We start from the raw sequence: 22,343 nt of genomic DNA, 5'->3' as shown, positions 1-22,343 counted from the left end.
TAATCCAACGTATTTTTTACCCGACTGCGGAAGTCTAAAAGAAGAGTATTATGTGTTGGACCCCAATTTACGACAAAGTATGTACTTACGTTATTCCTTATATTGCTCTTAATTACAAAGCCATTAACAGTCATTAGTTCTTAGTCTTTATTTCGTGAGGATGTGGATTAAAATGATATAAATAGCAGATTTTGGGTGAAAAAATGTACGTTACCATTTTTTCTTCTAAACATTTCGGGTGGGGTACCAAAAAGAAGGGATTTAAAAAGGTGATTACAAAGATAAACAATACAATATGTCTTTATAGTTTATTTTTAAGCTTAGTTTTTAAATTTTTTAGGCTTTTTACCTATTGTTTCTATTAGAGATGCCACGAATATTCGGCAACTATTCGGTATTCGGCCTATTCGGCCACTTTGCCGAATATTCGGTATTCGGCCGAATGTTGCCTACTATTCGGCCGAATACCGAATATCTGTTGCACCTACCTAAAATCAAAAATTACACAAAAAAATAACCAAAATCTAGGTATATTTAATATTTAAAATGTATAAATGTATTGAACTATAAGATTATATAGTTTATCAAGTTATGCTTAGAGATGTATAGAGTCAATATCCTGTATAATTAATACATTCATTAAGAGAAAAGAAACATACGAGAGCAGAATGAGGCGTCTCACTGTAATTAATTAATAAAAATAAAGTTACTAAGTATAATAGCTTGTGTTAGCTTAAACAGACCAGTCTCCACAAACAGCACCCGTTCACGAGTATGACGCGTATCTCAGCCATCGCCTCCCTCAACCTTCATTCGGGAAAGTGGCGACCCGATCAACGGCGCCACCGTAAGCAAAGACTTTTAAGCGAGCATGACATGTTCAAGCTACCGGCCTATATTAATATTAAAATAGTAATAACATGTAGCTGTAAGACACGGCATTTTGTGCTCGTATGTTACATAAAAAGACAGTATAGCTTCACATAATTACTAGCCTAAGTTGACTTAGAGATGTAAAGGTCTCTAAGTGTCAGAAACATTAAAAATATAGGTATGTACAATCAAAAATAAAATATATAAATAAATACTTAGAGATGTATAAGGTCTCCAAGTGTCCAAAACTAAAATTAAATTCGCTGTCGAGACCTCAGGCTGCTGGTGCGCTGAGGGTATGTCCTTCCTCCGGGAGCTGGGTCGTCGCCTGCTAGAAAGAGGCCTTGACCCCCGCTCCGGGTTTTTCCTGATGCAAAGGCTGTCCATCGTAGTCCAACGCGGCAACGCAGCGAGCGTGATGGGCACCTTTGCGTCGGGGGCAGCCCGGGACGGGCTTCAGTAGGCAATTTTTTATACTTATTTAGTTTATATTTATATTTAAGTTTAGTTTTTAATTAGTTTTATGTTTAGTTTATGTATTATTTTAATTATGAAATAAATTCCTTTAAATTAAATTAAACAATTTAATCAAGCGAGAACATCATTGTCTCATGTGTCAATTCTACTGGACACTAGTATATTTAATTCACAATGTAAAAAAAAAACAATATTTATTTAGCTCTTATTATACTAATGAAATCAAGCTACCGGCTTAAAGGCATCTCTATCGTTTATAAAATCATTTACAGTGTAGTACGCCTTACTTAACAAGAAGCGCTTAATGTGCGACTTAAATTTGTGAAGTGGTAAATTCACTACATCAGTGGGGACTTTGTTATAAAAACGTGTACAGTTCCCGACGAAAGACGTACTAACCTTACGGAGGCGGTGGGCGGGCACAGCAAACGGGTTTAAATGTATAATTTGTATTTGTATAATTTGTATAACTAAAACGATAAAAGAGCACAAATAACTGTTTAACTAAGGATAATCCATACAATAAAATAGTCAATAATGTATTATAAAACCGCAAAATGAGATCACGGGTGTATTTCGACATGTAACAGGATAATTTCAAATGCCAGTGCTACATTGTGTTGTGTTGGAACTTGTAGTCTGGATTGGGTATGTGTTTTTTTATATAATTATATTAAATGCATGATGATAGATGGGCCAAAATAGCCACTAGCTGGAATCCCCAGGGTAGTCGAGGCAGAGGCAGACCGAGAAAGAGATGGCGGGACGACTTGGATGCATTCCAGCGGGATTGGCGGGATCTTGCTCAGCACAGGGAGGATTGAAAAGGACGAGTGGAGGCCTTTGCCCAGCAGTGGAACACACACATAGGCTAAAAAAAATAATTAAATAATTATAAATATCAGGGGACATCTTACACAGATCAACCTAGCCCCAAACTAAGCAAAGCTTGTACTGTGGCTGCTAGGCGACGATATACATACATATATAGATAAATACATACTTATATACATAGATAACACCTATGACTCAGGCACAAATATTTGTGTTCATCACACAAATAAATGCCCTTACCGGGATTCGAACCCAGGACCATCGGCTTCACAGGCAGGGTCACTACTCACTAGGCCAGACCGGTTGTCATATTATAAAGGGGCCCACAGATTACCAGTTCGCCGGACGATATCAGTAGTTCGAAGCTGTCAACTTTTGCGTTTAACTGACAGGCTGATATCGTCCAACTGGTAATCAATGGGCCCCTTAAGTTACACACACAGTCTGGATCCCACAGAATCTCAGGCCAGAGGATGATACATATTTACAGGCTTTTATTTAATTTGACCTGTTAGTATGTATGTTAGCTGTTGTGGATTGTGGTTAGGTGTTAGGAGGTGTTAGGAGGAAATTCGAACACGACTCTCCACTATTTGCACACAGCGCATACTTCGATTCTTCGGACACGTGGCTAGACGCGAAGATAGTCTAGAGGTATTGATGATGGTCGGTCACGTAGAAGGGAAGAGAAGTAGAGGAAGAGCGCCTACCCGGTGGATAGACACAGTAAAGGCATATGCAGGACCCAAGGCCCAGACCTGCCTGCAAATGGCGCAGGATAGGAGTGCCTGGAAGAAAGTGGTATTAAGCGTTGGTAATCACGACCCTCAGCAATGAGGATACGACTGGAAAGAGAAGTTAGGAGGTGACCAGGGGAACACTGTGATAAAACAACACAAACTAATTGTGTGGGGTTGTTAGAATTGTCTTGATGAGTATTAGTTGCATGTGGAAAGAAAAGTACAGATTTTGAGTCCCAAGCAAGCAAGATATACTAGAATCCTCTAGAATCTCTAGATTTTACATGATTCTGAATCACTACTGAGGAAAAGATAGCATTAGAGTTTTCGTTTAGTGCAGCTACGTAATCTAATATAATGAAGCGATGACACAAAGTTTAATCCGTATATTGACACACCGTCCGTCTCCTATCATATAAGTATGTATGCAGACTGTACAGTAGCCTCGTAAGGCACAAGGTCCTATTACCTACACAGCCGTATTCGAACAATGAGATACGTCAAATATCAATCAATCAATTTTTGTGTATTATGGCTCCATCAGGGCTTGATGATTCCGCCAGTGTCGAGGTTGGATGACACACGGCAAATACTATATATTAAAACGATATGGATTGGTTATGTCAGTGTCAAACAAGTGTCAAAATTGACGTTTCTTCAAACAAAAACGTCACTTTTGACACTTGTTCGGATACGGCTGATAGTACTTATTCAGTTCGTTGAAATTTAAATCATATCCAATTGGAACAGAGTCGCATTTGTTTTGTTTCGTTCAATTTTTATACTAAGCAAAATCAACTATATTTCATAGGTTCAAATTGCAGTGGCAAATTTTGGATTATTTATTTGTATGGCTGGGCCTTAGGAGGGTAGGTATATGTACGTCATTTATATACATAGGCCTGTTAGTCATGTCCACCATATCCTTGGCAAGGTCAACCAGGTGCATCTTATATTTATATAGGTACAGTCACCGGCAATAACATGTTACGTTTCGAAGGCCGCAAAAATATGTGACACGTTCTCATGCCTCTACAAATAAGATCGTGTCAGATATTTTTGCGGCCTTCGTTGTGTAACATATTATTGCAGGTGCCTGTACAGTCACAGCTCTGCAGCTGTACCACTTGCTCAGCTGGAACACGCTTGTGTTGAAAAACACGATCATGCTCTCACAATACATACACTAGGTACAGGTAATAGCTCTTGAAAGGTGACCTAGGTAGCCTTTCCTGCTCGTACATACGCATAAAGAGCAGGACAGACAGTCTTGGAAGGTCGTTCCACTTAGTCATACCTGGAATTCGCGCCTAAACGGGCAGTGCACAGTGATTGAATAATATATACACCCAAGGGCAATAAAACGGGGCGTTTGTAAGATTTTCTTAGAAAGTGACCCGTATTCTTTAATGTTGAGTGTATGTTACGTAATTTGACATGATATTATACGAGTCTTGGAGTTTTAGAGATCAATTTTAATTTTATACATTTGTGCCACAAGTGAGCAAAATTAGTTTTTGCTTCGAGTGCTAATTTTGAGTCACAAGCAAACCAATGATTATATAATTAGAGTTGTCTCTATCGCTCTAACTTATTCGAGTGATAGAGATGCAACTAGTCAAACGAACGATATAGGTGTTACGTTAGAGTTATATATATCTTTGGTTATAGCGAACTTCGAAATGTTTGTCTCTGTCTCTATAATTCCACTAATACATAGGTGATATATAGTGCGACATAAAATAGTAGAAATTAAATAAAATGGAAGCATAGTTTAAGCAATTTACGTCAAAAATGTGACGGTTACGTAGGAAGTGGCGCCCTCGATAATTTTCTACAATTTCATGTCGGACATACTCATACACGTAAATGGACATAACATAATATATACATTTCTTATGAGAGTCCATTTAAGCTAACTCTGTGACTTTGATAGAACAAAGTGTGGTGTACTATTACAATACTAAATGTCATATTTTCATATTTTGTAAGGACACTTTCACACTTAGTCATTACAACTATATGACTCAAATTTCACCTTGCAATGTCCGTCTCGAGTATATTTTACTCACTCAGTGATGAAAATACTTCAATATCTAAGAATTCTTAGCTAATTTAGCGGAAAAACTATGAGATCATAATTCATTATTGTTTGCCAAAACTGCACGATAGAGTTATTTGAAAATAGATCGTATAACTGAGGTGCGAAGGTTGAAAACGTATTGGGATATCGGAAAATGCAACGCTTTGGAGCGTCATGGTAGTATGACAGGGTTCTATAATGGGTTTCAGAATAAATTACACTCTAAAGCAATGAAAACGGCAGGTGTTTATGAAGTGTCATAGATGACTAGGTACAGTGTAGAAAAGGAGGCAAATTTCAAAATTGTAGGTGCGAAGGCTGGATCCCCCATACAAATTTTGATATTCGCGTATTTTTGTAGGTACTGCCTTGCCAGAGTATATAACGTCATATGAGGTATAAGTAGTAAGCAGTAAAAACAACTAGGCGGGCAAAGGGTCCAAAATAATCTGCACACGCTCTTATTTTCATAAAAACAATGTTACGATCAGATAATTTTGAACACATCATCCGCTTAGCTGCTTCTGCTTTAAAATTAAATCCGAAATAGTATCCAACAAAAGGAGGTATGTATCTGGGCTATAACCGCGAAAATTGAATTTCGCAAATTGCAGGCATCTTTCCCTGTCACTCTTATTACGTCTTTATTGGAGTAAAAGAGAAAGGTCCCCGCAATTTGCGAATTTCGGTTTACTCGGTAGGCCCACTGAAAAAATTGAGTCGTACCAAGCTATTATGTGCTACAGTGGCGCCCCCCTGCTATTTGAAGGAACGAAAGTTTTATATCCTTTAGTTCCTCCACCACGCACTAAGAATGTAATATGTACCTATAGTATAGAGCCAATATGCGTTGGCGGAACTCCGTTAAATCATGACGTAGTCAAAAAACTCATCGTTTTTTCTCCTTAAACTGGTTCACTGACTGAATCAGTATGACATCGACCTGTTGACTATTTTTAGATCTTATCTCGTTGCATTAAAGTTCACAAATGGTCAATACCTTGTCGATGTAACTAACCAATATAGTAAACATAATTGAGCTATATAAGCCCTTATTCCTTTGAAATAAGGTTGACGAATGGTTAGGTTGTTTAACGATGTAGTCATACTAGTCTGAGTCACCAGCGCGCTCATCCAATGAGTTATCACAGTATCAACACGGCTTTCGTATCGAACGGTGTTCGTTTTAAATTATTTGATTTAAAAAAGTTTAAGTGATATAAAGTTTAAGTTTTAAATATAATTATAAAGTTTAAAGTGAAGTGTTTATATCTCGTTGGATTTTTATACGATTCATATATTATTAGGTAAGTTTTGATTATGAATGTTTGATATATTAAATCAAAGATGTCTTAAGGGTCTTTTGTTATGATAATCTGCGTATGTTTGATGCAGGTTGGGAACTTAATGCCTTGATTAATACTGCATATGTTCGATATTAATCGATAACACTGCATATGTTATTTAAAAGTTATTACGTTTAAAAGACGCTTTAAAAGATTTGTTTTTAAAAATTTTGGATGACGTATTTTTAAATCAAATTATTATAAATTGCAACTAAATTTAAATAATTATCTTTATTTCACCCAACAGTAGGACACGATAGGGTCCAAATAATAATATCATTCAGTAATATCCTCCTAAGGCCCAAGATCCTACCTATAGTACTTATTCAGTTCGATGAAATTTAAATCATATTCAATTGGAATAGAGTCGCATTTGTTTTGTTTCGTTACATTTTCAAACAAATCCAAAATCAACTCTATTCGCTGCACTAAAGGTTCAAATTTCAGTGGCAAATTCTGGATTTTTCATTTGTATGGCTGGGCCTTAGGAGGATATAGGTAAATGTTATAGTAGACACTAGAATTTTTTAAATTCAATAGTAATATCTATAATGCTAACTGGGTAGGTACTTACTTGAATCTAATTTGAATAAATTGTACAGTTTTTTAGAAGTGTAAAAAATTAGAATAATTATTTTATCGAATTTCGTTATTTCCTTATTGGTACCTAATCGTATAAAACTATATTTTCATAATCGTCTTCGTTAAAAATTGTAAACAAGTTGTCTAAATGCGGGTTGGAGGCTTTTAGTCTTATCGTATGAATTATATGAGAAAGTTGTTTCAAGTTAAGAGCTAGCTACAGATACCATTAAAACATACACTTAATATGACACAAGACTAGTGTCCGGCCGAAACATGTCTTTTTGCCGAAACCGAAACGAAGGTTCGGCTTTGGCTCTAGATTCGGCCGAAACCGAAACTTATGTAACCTTGTTAAAAACGTTGAAAAATTTTCATTAAACCGTTTTTACACACATAAGACTGCGTCGACCATCCAGTGGCGCCCTCATTAGGGGAATTGTGTTTTCTAACAAACCAATTAATTTACGAGTATGTACTTATACATAAAATATCTGGGAGACCGAAGTTTGCTCGGAAAACATATAAAAACTCAAAAATGCGCGTTTTCCCAGAGATAAGACCTAGATTAGATCGATTTATCGCCCCTGAAATCCCCAATATAACAAATTTCATCGAAATCGTTAGAGCCGTTTCCGAGATCCCCGAAATATAATATATCTAAATAAATATACAAGAATTGCTCGTTTAAAGGTATTAGATTAGTATATTAATATTGTTGTCCTACTTGTTCCCCAACTTTTGGTCTTTGTCACAAAGTTTAGTTTAGTAGTAAGTTTCGGCCCGGCCGAAACTGGCCGAAACCGAATCTTCGGTCGGACACTACACAAGACCCATACTGCCCTATATCAGGTACGCGTTACTACATAACTGGAACCATATAAGTAATTCTATTTTAATCAATGTTTTGTTTTCCTTACCCGGCTCACAATGTCAAACAATAGGTAGGTACATCGTCTCAGTTAACCAACCAATTGTGAACCTAAATGCAACGACTTAAGGTCCAACTTAAGTTTAGTGTTGATGTAACGCCGTTGACACAGGTTGACCGTTTTTCAACCTTATTGGGACGATTTAAGAGCTACCTATGATCAGTTAATGTACTGGCCAGCCGTTGACACAGGTTGACCGTTTTTCAACCTTATTGGGACGATTTAAGAGCTACCTATGATCAGTTAATGTACTGGCCAGCCGTTGACACAGGTTGACCGTTTTTCGACCTTGTTCCAACGATATAAGAGCTACCAATGATCAGTAGCTGTACTGGCCAGCCGTTGACACATGTTGACCGTTTTTCGACCTTGTTCCAACGATATAAGAGCTACCAATGATCAGTAGCTGTACTGGCCACTTATCATTGTTTAACGCTACCTAAACTGCCACAGGATAATACTCTTCCTTTATACTAATTACGAAACTAATATTAATACTACTATGTTAATATGAATCATGTTTACTACAATTTTGTATTTTACTTCCGCTAAGGATGGTATTATTGGCGATGAGTCTGCTGTCTATTATAAAATAACTCAACATTGGACTTAGAAAAGAGCGTACTCCCATCTTAAATGCCGTCAACGCACTTGCAACTCCTCTAGTGTAGGCGTATAGCAGGGGCCAGTTTCTCAAAAGCTTGTTACTTGTAATACAAGCGAATGTCACTTTTTGACAGCTTTTGTTAGAAAGGGACTTCCATGCACTTCCAAGGGACAAGGGACCCCAGGTGTCAATGGACAACGGTAATTACTTACCATCAGGCAATTCATCTGCTCGTTTGCCTCCAATATCATAAGAAAAAGCTTACTCTTAAAATAATAAGTCTATTTTTGACTATTTTACGTATCTTTAAATAAATAAATAATTATCTGGGCAGATCTTACACAGATCAACCTAGCCCCAAACTAAGCAAAGCTTGTACTATTGCTGCTACTTATGTATAGATAAATACATACTTATATACATAAAAAACACCCATGACTCAGGAACAAATAAGTATTTGTGTTCATCACTTAAATGAATGCCCTTACCGGGATTCGAACCCAGGAGCGTCGGCTTCACAGGCAGGGTCACTACCCACTAGACCAGACCGGTCTTTCCCGATCTCTTTTGATTGATTTGGGCTCCTGTAAGACCTGTAGGATGTGACCGGGAAAGCTGCGATAAAGGGGTAGATTGTGGTCCTCAATTTCTCGAAGACCGGCTTTAAAAAAATCGTGTGTGTTGTTCGCAAGAAGGCCGAATTACACCTCCGCGGAGGCTGGCAGCTGGCAGCTTATATATAAAAAAGTTAACGCGGCTTCTTTTGTTTTTTGCTTGTCAAATATTATATTCATTTTTCCACAATAGAAGATTAAACATCTTATTTTATAAATTGGAGTTTTTACTACCATAAAACCCGTTAGACCTGTAAACATGTGTTTAGTATACTTTAAACCTACTGGTCAGGATCTGATGATGGGATCCTGGAGAAATCGAGGGAACTCTTCAAATATCCTGGGAAAACCTTAACCTTTTCGACGCCGTGTCAAACACAAAAGCTGTCACTCAGACGCCACGTCACCGAAGTATCAAAACTGAAATTGAACTTTATGCATATGCACATAGGTCTATGTTGCTCTGTGGTCTATGACCGATTAATCCGTCTTTGGCGTTGGACCTGCCGTGCGGTGCGGATATATCGGTCATTGGTTAAAAAGGTTAATGTAGAGATGACAGCTATGACCGTACCCAACCTATGTGAAAAATACTAGAGTCTGTGCGGAAAGAGAAGAGTCGTAGAATGTATTGGTTCCCATATAATCCACGACTCTTCTCTTTCCGCACAAACTCTATAGTAACAGTTTTGAATGATTCACGGTTACGGTTAGTTTCAGTTAGTAGTTAGGCATATAGACCGTGATTACCTTTTGTATTGCTTTCGAGCTCCCGATATTTCGACGCAGTTATACATGCATCTTGTTCACGGGTAAACAATACAAAAGGTAATCACGGTCCATATCCCGGTCGATATGAATGAATGAATGAAATTAATTTATTCCAGAATGTGAATCCATATGTGATTAAAACATTTAAAACTAATTACATAATAAAATATTATGATTAAATTAAATTAAATTAAAGACTTAATTGAAGAATTAAGATATAAGTCTAGTGAGTATTTTTATGAGTTCTCGATATCAATTCTGCACCATTCGTCCGATTCTCCGTTCGTCTAGTCGGTCTCCGTTCGTCCATTTCTCAGTTCGTCAATATCATGGTTCGTCAGTTGCTCCGTTCGTCTAATTCCCATTTCGTCAATTGCTCAGTTACCCGTTCGTCTAGTCAGTTTCTGTTCGTCCATTTCCCAGTATGTTAACTTCCTGGTTCGTCAATTGACTTATCCTCCATTTCTCAGTTCGTTTATTTCTATACTTCCATTAGGTGGTTTGTTTGTTTTTAAATTATGTATTTAAATACCTGTTCCAGATAAGATGCCGTCGTTATCGCTGAAGATAATTCTAGAAGATGGGGCGGTCACGCGCACGATGAAGTTTCCTAATGACTGCACCGTCGCAGACGCCGTGCAAATTGTCGAGGAGAAGGTCCTCACTGGGGCGGCGGGGAAAGGTATCTTATCTTATTACTATGGAGGGCTTAGCCAAGATGCCAATCGTTTGCCGGAATGTTAATCTCTCTCTATCATTCTTCCATATTATTGGGAAGGAGAGACATTCGCGTTTCGTTCGCTACGGCACAAACGATTGGCAACTTAGCTATAGGCACCCAGGAGGGGTTCTTGCAGATACACTTCGACCCATCGGGATCTTCTGTGCAATCGCCTCCTTAAAAGTGGGGAAAGGTAACACATGCTCGTTTTAGAATGAATGAATAGTGCTGGGTGTGTCTAGATAATGACGCGGTCACGGATAAAGTTTCCTAATGGATGCACGCACCGTCGCAGACGTCGTGGAAATTGTGGAGGAGAAAGTACTTACTGGGGCTGCAGGGAAAGGTAAAACTTCAGGGATATCTCGGTTTAGAAATAAAGGAAAAGTGAAAAAAAAACTCACTATCTTAGGATTCACCGTTTCGCCTTTCGGGTGGAAAAAACTCTGACAGCTTTTTCCGCTTTCCTTGTATTTCTAAACAGTGTGGTAAGTCTTATTATTTGCAGACGATTCAGCCTAATACAATTTTGTATCTCGGTGTGCTCTGAAGCTGCTTACCTGCAGTCTCCGCAAGCTCTACGAATTTTGGTGAGATAGAGACAGATAGAGTTTCGTTTCGATTCTTAATTTCGCTAGGCCCCCTGATGTAAGTAAGTAAGTAAATATTATTGTCATCACACTCACTCAGTAAATGTGGAATTGCACGCAGGTTTAGCGGGAGTTATAGAAAAAGCGTTCTCCCTAGGGAGTTATGAAGTTTCTAGTGCCATAATTAACAGTTTTTTGTCTTTATACTTAATTTTTGTATCGCAAGTGTGATGAAAAACATTGTGTGTAACTCGGGGCGTAATAATATTGCAAACTCGAGTCTATAAATCGCTCCGGCAAGCCGTCGCGATTTAACTTACTCTCGTTTGCAATATTCAACTTACGCCCCATGTTGCACAATGTAGTATTATTGCACCAATAATTATACATTTTACATACATGTAAAACTACAAAGAAACCCATCCATCCATCTATTGATAAATCGTTAATTGATTAGTTCCATTTAGTTGTTAGAAAATGTATTCATACGTATTTGCATTAAAAAAAAAATTTATTGACCCAAAAAAGAAAAACATAATAATAACAGCATAGGTACCTTCAGATCCACAGCGCAGGCTTCGTCATCATACAGATAGCTCATCCACATTTGCATTTGCATTTGCTTTCAGACTATGGACTCTTCCTAACCTCAGCAGATGATGAGCTCTCAGGGTGCTGGTTGGAAGACCCTCGCCGCTTAGACTACTACCTACTGAAGGATGGAGACAGCCTGCACTACCGATGCAGAGTGAGGAACCTCAAGATTAGAATGTTAGACGGTAAGATAATCTTGAAAAAATTCAACAAATCATATATTATGTACAATATATAATGATGATGATAATAATAAGTGATTTCGGTTGGTGCGCCTTTAGGTAGCTCGCGTATGTACCTACCCTAGGGGTCGTCCAGTATCCAGTCCCGTCCAGTCCCTATTTTTCTGCTAAATCAGCCAATTCACAAAGTGTGCTCCGCGGACCCTCTAAAAAGCTCCGCAAGAAAAAGCGAAAACAAATCAATAACCAGCTCTAGCATGTCTCTGATCCACAGTTAATTTGATGAACGAAATTTTTTAATTTGGGGCTCCGTCAAATATTTTGCTTTCTAAAAGGGTTCTGTCGCCAAAAAAGTTTGAGACCGCTATGCTAAATATTTGAGCGCATTTGAGCACGTCAGCACACCACCTACATATATGTTCTATGTATAGTCTGGCTTCAGCTGTTATGAGCTCACTAACTGGTCTAACTGATTGTTGGAAGACTCATCATGAAGAATCATTACAATTGCCGATTGATGAGCCTGCATCACATTAGAATGTTGGATCTTCTTCTTCTTTCCATCCTGTTACCCCCTGCTAGGGTGTAGGGCTCGAATCTTTCTTCCACTGACTCCGGTCCTGGGCAGCATGGGTAGCCCCTTCCCACCCCATCCCCAAAACACCCAGCTCTTGCTCCACAGAACGGCGCAAAGTAAATTTAGAGCGGCCATGTTTCCACTTGCCGCGCATCTTTCAGGTCAGGGCCACTTTGGTGGATTTGGTAGAATGTTGGATAGGAAGAGTAAACCATTCCAACCTTCAGATTCATGGGTTCCGACTTTAGGAGATGATGATCTAGTCATTTATTTATGCAATAGTGGTAGAGAGAGAAGACGAGGAGACCTAAACCTAGTGGCTTACTACTACCTAAAGCTACCAGCTGTACAGCTGAGAACTCTAAACGTTTTATACATCTAGTCATGAATGCCAATGTACCGTAAAGTAGCTAATAACCGGAAAATCATGTCAATAATCTAAATTATTAATTTGAAACTTGTATTACATTGTTTACTAAGTAATTAGCATGATCTAAATGGATATCATAATACAATTTAGCTCACTCAGCTGTTTATAAACGTTCAAACACATTCGGAATTGTTTATGAATTTGTAGCTACCGCAACAATAGAAACACGACACCTATTATTGCAAACGGTACGATATTATTGAGGATATTGAGACTATCTCTCTATATCTACTTGATATGATGATATAAATGTAACCTAAAATTAAAACTACTTGATCTCTCTTGAAACTACAGAATCTGTCTGTTTGTTAGCTCTACCGCGGAATCAATGATGATAATAGGCCTGTTGCAAGTAACAAAGAATCACGGAAATAATGGTTTCAAAGAAACATATATGTTAATATGATTTTAAAAAATGGCCCAATGTCAGTATAAACTGAAGGATTATTAATATATTCATTTATTTCAATAAAATAAAACTGCAAAATTCTCCAATCGGCCATTATTACTGAAACGCCAATCAGAAGCGTTCTAAACAGTGACGTCATCAATCCATACCATATTTCTTAGAGCAACATAGACAACCTCATTGACCGAAATCCATACGTTCTCACCAAAGAGCTCGAAGGTGCAAAAAAAAGTTATTTCACCACTAAACATTTATTACGTCCAAAAAATATTATTACACGATGTAAAGGAGATATTTATTTGTTATTATCTAAATAAAATGCTAAATAATACGATATTTCACCAACAAACTTTTTTAATTATTTGGCTGAATGGAACTATCATTGCCATGTTGGCTGTCGTAACTAGAAAAAATGAAAAATGAAAAAGTAAAACCAGCGCTCGGTGATTTTCACTCAAAATTTACATGTATCTAAATAATTCATCTTAAATTGCAACCGTGTGAGAGTTTTTGTGTAAAATGAGTTATTGTGATAAATTTTTGTAATGTATTTATCATCCCTAATCGTAATATATGGTGCTGAATTAACAATATCATTCAGATTCAAGGGAAATTCGTAACTGTAATGTCTACCCCCCTACCAACAACTAAATGGTGACGTCACAAATGTCGTGCGAGGCGTTTTCGCGCGAGTTTTAAACTAGCTATAATAAATTGCAATTATTTATGTTAAATCTTATGAGTATAGCTGAAATATTGTGTTTTTCGGAACCAATACAAGTGTACCGACAATAATAAAAGGGATTTCAAAATTTGTCATCAGGCCTGTTGTTAATTATGTGACATAAATAAAGATAGTTCGAGAAATCTTTAGAAATTTTTAATTTCGCGCCTTTCTAGGGTTCCATGCCTAGAAAGTAAAAAGGCACCCTTATTTTGAGCATTCCACAAAATTGTCTGCTTTTGTCCCGTACAAACGCGAATTTTCAGAAGATTTGCAGGAACCTACAGAAGTTTTATTTTTTGTCATAATCATAATGGTTGTGAAAAATGCTTAGTAAAATAATAATTATTGACTTGCAACGTTGAAAAATGTTGGTAATATACGAAATAAAATGCGTTTGTACCAGACGTTCATGTATTTAATACATTAATGTATTTGTATGTGGTGTTCCAGGATCAGTGAAGACGATGCAGGTGGACGAAAGCAAATCGGTGGAGACCCTAATGATGAATGTGTGCTCTAAGCTGGGGATCACCAACTACGAGGAGTATGGCCTGGTGAGTGACCTTTAATGGTGATGCATCGACCAATACCATTCTTCAATTTTTATGGTCTTATCGTGTAGAACATGATATAATAAAGCAAGTACACGTATAGACATTTTTTCCGAAAACCTAATGCCGAGTAGGTACCTACTACACATACTGGCCCAACGAAAAATACAATCTCACATAATGCATGCGTTCCTTAAATTGGCCTACCAATGTGTACCTACTCGGCGTTAAGTGTGGGATGTCGCCGACTGATTGAAAGACTTTACGGCCTCTCACCCTACCTCCTGGGTTTATGCCAGCTTTCTCCCCACGGCCTGTTACCTTGATGATGAATGATGATGATATGTAGAGACGCTCGACTAAAAAGAGCATTAGGTACGATAACTCGTCGCGTTCATTGTTCCTTCTAGAACGCAAGTTTTGTTCGTGGGATACTGGAAATGTATTTTATAACACCGTGTTCTCTTAGATTTAAGATTTTGTAGGTCAATAATAATAAGTTCCGATGTCAAAATACCGTCATCAACGTGTTGACAACTGTCTGATGAGAATGAATCTGTCAAAATATATAAATTCCAGAGGAGTCTCGCCACATGGTTTCACTGTCCACCCACTATTTTCTTCAGCAGAAAAATGGATTTGGGTATTGTTCATTTAATTAATACCTTTCATTCTTCAGTGTCGCGAAGACGAACCAATGGAGGAGCATCCAGCCACGGGCACCCTGACCTTAAAGAGGAAGCACCAGCATAAAGAGAAGGATGCTGCTCTCCAGCAGCTCAGCAAGAAGCTCAAAACTGATGACAATGGTATGGAATATTGAAATATATTACGAACTTATCTGACTTCACCAGCCAATAAGGTCAATTAGCTCTAGTCTTCTATTCTTCTTCCTCGCGTTATCCCGGCATTTTGCCACGGCTCATGAGAGCCTGGGGTCCGCTTGACAACTAATCCTATGATTTGGAGTAGGCACTAGTTTTTACGAAAGCGACTGCCATCTGACCTTCCAACCTAGAGGGGAAACTAGGCTTTATTGGGATTAGTTCGGTTTCCTCACGATGTTTTCCTTCACCGAAAAGCGACTGGCAAATATCAAATGATATTTCTTACATAGGTTCCGAAAAACTCATTGGTACGAACCGGGGTTTGAACCCGCGACCTCCGGATTGAAAATCGCACGCTCTTACCGCTAGGCCACCAGCGCTTTTAATTCAATTAGCTCTAGTCTCTACTTTAAACATCTTCTACCTAAGATTTCTCAGATCGCGCATAGACTTCCCAAAGTTTTATAACAGATAAATGAACATAATTTCATATTTTCAGTGGAATGGCTGGAACAACACAAGACCCTCCGAGAGATGGCAGTGGCGCCTACAGAGACGCTCCTTCTAAAGAGACGACTATTCTACTCTGACAGAAAAGTGGACGCGAGAGATCCGGTGCAACTGAACCTGCTGTACGTTCAGGCCAGAGATGCCGTGTTGGAGGGGAGGCATCCTGTCACTGAAGAGCAAGGTAGGTGGTTCATGCATGTAAGATCCTCCGAGAGGTGGAGGTGGCGCCTATAGAAACACTCCTTCTGAAGCGACGGCTATTTTACTCCGACCGGAAGGTGGATGCCAGAGATCCGGTCCAGTTGAACTTGCTGTACGTGCAAGCACGAGATGCAGTGTTGGAGGGGAGGCATCCTGTCACTGAAGAGCAAGGTATGTGGTTCTTGCATGTGAGATCCTCCGAGAGATGGTCGGAGGTGGCGCCTAGACACTCCTTCTAAAGAGACGGCTGTTCTACTCTGATAGCAAGTATGTATGGCGGTTGTCACGTGGTGCGGACACTAATGGGAATACACCGTTTTCACACGGTGTAACTGAGTCTTTAATAGGATTTTTTTCTAAGATCATTAGACTCATAGAAATCCGAGGTTATTGCACAATTGCGTTATCCGTCAAAACGTAACTACGATCTAATTTGTCGTGTTTTATCACAATTCCGGGAAAAATTATACCTTTAGCCATGGAAGCTTTATTTAGAATTGAGGATTTTCTAAGATCTTGATTTTTAGTATCTCTGTCTGTAGTACGTATTACGTATCGTAGGTAAGTACGAAATAAAATTCAACATAACTTACAACAACTATATTTTAATAACATAAATTTTAACTACCTAGCATCACTGCTCGAAGCATTCAAATTATCATCTTTATTCATAATCTGCTGCAGCTCATAATCCTGCACAACTTGAAATATCTTACTCTTCGCCTGATTCAAGTAATACGGACTAAATCTCCTTAGCGTAGATCCTATAGTGATCAGGAACACGTCTATAGGATCAGTTGGGTTTAGGTCTTGGAATTGGTTCTGGAAATCTTCCTTAGGTTTCATGGTGTTGATGACTGGTTTGGATTCTTTTGGCTGGTAGGATTCCACGTCGGCGAATACGTCGGATGGTGAGATGTCATCGCAGGGTGTGTCCTAGAAAAAAATGGGCCGTCAGATTACTGCCAGTAGTTATAGCTTGGCCAGAGACTGTCTCATTTCAATCAAACATAGAATCATACCTACTGTCGTAATCTTACGCTAGTACTAGCACCCAAAAGCAATGGATCAGTATAGTTTTTTGTTCATATTTAATGACAAATTAGATTATTAATGTACCTATTGCAGTTGGTTATGCTGTTCCAAATTCCATTTTGGACTTGCGTACTCTAAGTAAAAAGTTGTGTGAGTGGTTTTGAGGGTTCCGTAGTATCGCAGATATTGCAAGAAAGAGAAGTATAAGAGCAAGTAGGACGGAAGCAGATAATAAATACCTCTTCAATAAAGTCAGTATATTCCTCATTGCTAGTATTAGAGTCCTTGAAGTACGGAATCATGAAGGACATCTCTTCTTCATATGTAATTGTAGTTATATGAACGATGTTGAGGGATCCGTAGAGGGTTGCGAGAAAGGAAAAGAATACCAAACCGGACAGAATAATTGCATCGAGAGGACCAATATAGAGAACATAATATAGAATCAAGAACATCTGAAGGAAGAAATGAACATACCTCTTCAATAAAGTCAGTATATTCCTCATTGCTAGTATTAGAGTCCTTAAAGTACGGAACCATGAACGACATTTCTTCTTCATATTTGTAGTTGTATGAGCGGTGTTGAGGGTTCCGTAATTTCCGTAGTATCGGAGATCTTGCAAGCAGGATGAAAGTAAAGAATAAATACCTCTTCGATAAAGTCAGTATATTCCTCATTGCGAGTATTAGAGTCCTTAAAGTATGGGATCATTAATGACATTTCTTCTTCATACTTGTAGTTGTATGAGCGGTGTTGAGGATTCCATAGTCTTTCGCAGATTTTGCGAGAAAGAGAAAAAATACCAAACGGGACAGAATAATTGCATCGAGAAGACCAAGAGAGAATGGTCAGAAAATCAAAAGGATTTCTTAAAGGAAGAAATGAACATACCTCTTCAATAAAGTCCGTATATTCCTCATTGCTAGTATTAGAGTCCTTAAAGTATGGGATCATGAATGACATCTCCTCTTCATACTTGTAGTTGTATGAGCGGTGTTGAGGGTTCCGTAGTCGCTCGCGGATCTTACGGCGCATCATGTCGCGAATGTTGATCCAGCGCGCCTTGCACACTTGGTCTGTAATTAAAAAAAACATTAAGGATACAAAGGAATACGTACGCAGATTAACAGGTGTTTTTTTTTTTAACTTTCATAATTTCTACATTAAAATCTGGTCGTTTTTTGGCAGGAAAATTTAAAATCATGGAGGGTTAATCGCGTATAATTCTATAGGTAAACGTGAATTATGTAAAAGTTAAAAAAACTATAAGTATGTATCTATAAATACTTATAAAGCATTCATGACTCGTAAAATGGGATTCGAACCCAGGACCACCTACTCGGGTTTAGTAGCATGGGGTCTATTTCGCAATTCGTCTATGGAGCTGCCCGTCTAATTCGCGAATGGTCTACTTCGCATTTCGTCTAAATAAAAAGCATCTGGTCTACTTTTTTTTGAGTAGCAAATCGTCTATTAAGTAGCAAGTTGCCTATTTAGCAACTGGTCTAATTGGTAATTTCGTTAAATCCATGGTATAATAATATACTCCGCCTGGTACTCCATTCCGAGATTCGCGTATGACCTAACTGACACGCGCCTACGTCATCATGCTGTTTACAGGTTCTCAAACTTTGAAATGTGGGAGAATTTTAACCAACGGTGAAAATTATTTTAACGGCATTAATTTTAAGTTATTCATGTAGAAACATAGTAAAATAAAACAAATCTAATGTATTAAATTAAACTTTATTTATCTATACAAGACAAACGTTTGAAAAACTAATTCACAGTTACACATTAATTACCAAGCTTACGGCGTGAAAAGTTTGGAAAACACTGCGACTGCTGACACTGAGCGAGAAGGAAATAACAATTAACAAATTAATCTGCAGCTAGACGATTAGGCGTCCTCGCTAAGGTTAAGCGGTTCTTCACACCAGGGCAGCTCCTTCAGCTTTACGTAGCTCAAGTCCGGTCGTGTATGGAGTACTGCAGCTACCTTTGGGATGGATCCGCCAAGTATCAGCTAGCCGCCTTAGATTCCATAGACAAACGCGCTAGAAAGCTTATTGGAGATGCGGGATTGGTAGAGGCTAGACTGCAGAGCCTTGAACACCGTAGAAAGGTAGCTTGTTTATCGGTATTCTACAGGATACATTTCGGGGAGTGTGCGATGGGATTACATAATCTAATCCCCCCATCTCCGTTCTGCCACCGTGGGACTAGACGCGGACTTGCGTTTCACCCTTACGTCGTTACTCTGCCACTGATTCGCACTAAGCGCTATGCATCCAGCTTTATCATGCGAACGGCTAAGGAGTGGAATTCACTTCCTGCAAATCTATTCCCAGTCCACTATAACTTGGATCTCTTTAAATCGAGAGTGAATAGACATCTTTTAGGTAAGCATGTTCCATCCTAGACTGCATCGGCACTTACCATCAGGTGAGATTGTGGTCAAATGTTTACCTTTTTCCAATAAAAAAAAAAAAAAAAAAAATAACACGCGTTCGACAAGGATGACGGTCAGGGCATGAAGTTATCTAGATCCGAATTGTCAAATGTGCACAGCGCTATCCTGTGTTGCCAGTAGTATAAACAGAATTACCCGAAAGTCTGAAATTTCTTCAATAATCACGAAAAGTATGGCTTTTTTCATACATACCTACATACAAAAATAAATAGAGGTTGAAAATAACACTAGCACATTCTGTGCTATCAAAATTGCTGCCAACTTAACTTGGTCTAATTATAATACCTACTTACCAGATCTATTAAGTGCATCCCCAATCTTCTGCCAAACTACTTCTCTGGCATCAAAATCCAAATATCTCGGATGTTTAGTATTATACAATATAGAGTTCTCTTTCACTAAAGCTAACAATTTCAAGTCCAAACTCTTGTTAAAAGGCAAAGGCATTTTCAACAAATTCCGTTATTCATTCGTTTCGTACGCGATTTTCAACTCTTTTATTTTGAATTTCGAACACCGGTTCAATTGTTGCGTCCTTTTGACATTGGGCGCGAAGCGGTGCGTGCAGTCTCCGGGACTGTAACGGGACGACTGGCGGGGCGAGTGGGCGACGGGACGAGCGCGGACGGAGCGGCAACGTCGCACGGAGCGCGTACGATATGCGGCAGTGAGCGTTAACGCGGCAGGGTCACGACTAAACTAGTTTTGGATTTGAATAAAAATATGGGATACTTACTTGCTATGCTAATATTACAAAGGCTGAACCATATAAACGGTACCTACATGATACGAGTAATGTTACACGCATAACTACATAATTACATTTAGTATTGTCTAGGTGCAAAAAAAAAATAAAGCTAGGATAAAAATGGTAAATACTACGTTTTTTTTTATTTATAACGTTTCACTTCTACTAAATTAGTAAAGCTACTTACATCTTAAAATTACAGGTAACCAAACTGTTTCCATATACCTAATATTATACTAAAATATCCGTCACGAGGACACGCCGTCGTAACACACACCGAGCCGGTTCTCGTCACGTGAACGCGACCGAAGCGACGCGATCGATTCAAAACAAACTCGCAACGTTTCTCTACAAAATAAACTGATAGACCTTATCTCCTTGTAATACAGTTTACTAACGATCAGTCAACTGTGCCAATAATAAAACCACTGCCCGAACCTAATTGCGACGAGAAGGTTAATAATTGCTTACATTGCGTGTTTTGTGTCAGTGTGCGAACAATATTAGCCTACTTGGCCAGCAATGTATGCCGATGCTAGAAGTATGATCTTGGTATTGCACAGGTAGATGAGCGTCAGTAGTGAAGTGTATTTTTCGCAGGCGATAGTGGAATTCGTTTTGCATTGCGCGCTTTCTTCGTAGAGTGTAACTGAAGTCTTCTTTAAAACAGTAATGCAAATAATACTGATTGTTTATGTTGTAAAAATGTTAGTGCATCGTGCATCCACACTAAAATACATTTATAGAAGTGACTAGTTATGACTAGCTTCAACATTCAAGATAAGCTAATAAACCTAAACATACCTAGCATAAGTTTATAATTTATATAGGTACATTAAGGTAGGTACTTATGTGATCTTGACAAGTTATTCGTAAAAGATATGTGGGACGTTTTGCCGGCCGCGGACATATAATCTCTCTATAGTTATTTGTACAACAAGAGATCAAAGTTTGATATTTCTTCGAGTGCTTATTTTGAGTCCCGTGCAAGCGAAAGATTCTATAATAGATTCACGAGCGTAGCGAGATATATATATATATATATACTTATATAGGTATTGCTTATTTATCATCCGATGCGATGATTATCATAATATGCGAAGATTACGCATTTCATTTTTGTGTTCACTAGTTTAGCAAACTTTTAGCTAATTAAATAATCACCGATATTTTTCTCATATACTTAAATGAATTATAAAAATTAAAAATTAAATCAAATATCATTTATTATCAGGCAAATAAGGCCCATAGATACATACCTAGTACCTACTTTATAAACTAACATACCTACATACAATAATAAAAATCTTAAAAGTTAAAAATTAAATTGTTTCGGTGACATCGACGACACGGCGGTTTTTAGTGTTGATTGTGGTTAAATATTGTTTTGAGCAAATAAATATCCTTAAACAGAATATGTTGAAGCATTGTTTTGATGTAAGTACGACCTTGAAAATCGCTTACGCTGATTTGTGCATGTGAAATTAAGTGAAAGTCGTGCGTGAGATGCGCGCCAATCAGAGGGCCTCTCTGTTCCTCTTGTATTTACGTACGTAAGTGTGACAGGGAGGCAACATGTGGAGCGTGGTTCGCGGTATGCCTTCAGTCCAATCACCAAGACGATAGTCAAAGTCGTATCAAAACCAGTTTATACCCAAATCAAATTGTTAAAATTACAATCGGTCTCCATTTTACTAATACATGTAATAGAATCCTCTCGCGCATGAGAGGAGGCCTGTGCCCAGCAGTGGGACGTATATAGGCTGAAATGATGATGATGATGTAATAGAATATAAGGTCAAAAGGTACTTAAATGCAATAGTAGATTGTTAACCAAGGGATGAAAGCACGATGAAAGGCACTCATTCCTTCCGAGGTAGTCCGAGGCTGAAATGATACCTTTCACCC

At 38.3% G+C, this 22,343-nt stretch overlaps 2 protein-coding genes across 4 annotated transcripts in view; one reads left to right on the top strand and one right to left on the bottom strand.

Moving 5' to 3' along the window:
- The first annotated feature begins 10,404 nt into the window (after positions 1-10,404).
- LOC134801441 (talin-1-like) overlaps positions 10,405-22,343 on the top strand; it is an 86,255-nt gene continuing 74,316 nt past the window's right edge. For 2 of the 3 annotated variants that reach the window (XM_063774003.1, XM_063774001.1), the window contains exons 1-5: positions 10,405-10,541; positions 11,800-11,949; positions 14,540-14,643; positions 15,320-15,449; positions 15,967-16,158. In XM_063774003.1, the coding sequence (XP_063630073.1) occupies positions 10,406-10,541; positions 11,800-11,949; positions 14,540-14,643; positions 15,320-15,449; positions 15,967-16,158 (712 nt within the window). In that variant the 5' untranslated portion in view covers position 10,405. Of the gene's footprint in view, positions 10,542-11,799; positions 11,950-14,539; positions 14,644-15,319; positions 15,450-15,966; positions 16,159-16,210; positions 16,350-22,343 lie in introns of those variants that run through there. The other variant, XM_063774002.1, reaches the window with a different exon arrangement.
- On the bottom strand, positions 16,789-20,380 carry LOC134801604 (uncharacterized). Its single transcript, XM_063774221.1, has 3 exons — positions 19,981-20,380; positions 17,863-18,290; positions 16,789-17,114 (listed from the first exon to the last, which is right to left on the bottom strand). Exons 1-3 carry the CDS (start codon positions 20,132-20,134, stop codon positions 16,803-16,805), a joined length of 894 nt encoding a protein of 297 aa, XP_063630291.1. The 5' UTR covers positions 20,135-20,380; the 3' UTR covers positions 16,789-16,802.

Source organism: Cydia splendana, chromosome 22, assembly GCF_910591565.1.
Source record: "Cydia splendana chromosome 22, ilCydSple1.2, whole genome shotgun sequence".
Classification (NCBI taxonomy): domain Eukaryota; kingdom Metazoa; phylum Arthropoda; class Insecta; order Lepidoptera; family Tortricidae; genus Cydia; species Cydia splendana.
Note: the sequence above shows the minus strand (reverse complement) of the source record. Positions and strands in the feature narration are given on the sequence as shown.

What these genes read in the sequence shown, in the direction of transcription:
- LOC134801604 (XM_063774221.1), bottom strand. Translation starts at nt 20,134, where the DNA reads ATGCCTTTGCCTTTTAACAAGAGTTTGGACTTGAAATTGTTAGCTTTA. An exon ending in GGATGCACTTAATAGATCTG is followed by an intron (nt 18,291 to 19,980) that starts GTAAGTAGGTAT and finishes TTTTAATTACAG; the next exon opens with ACCAAGTGTGCAAGGCGCGC. An exon ending in ATACTGACTTTATCGAAGAG is followed by an intron (nt 17,115 to 17,862) that starts GTATTTATTCTT and finishes ATTTTTTTCTAG; the next exon opens with GACACACCCTGCGATGACAT.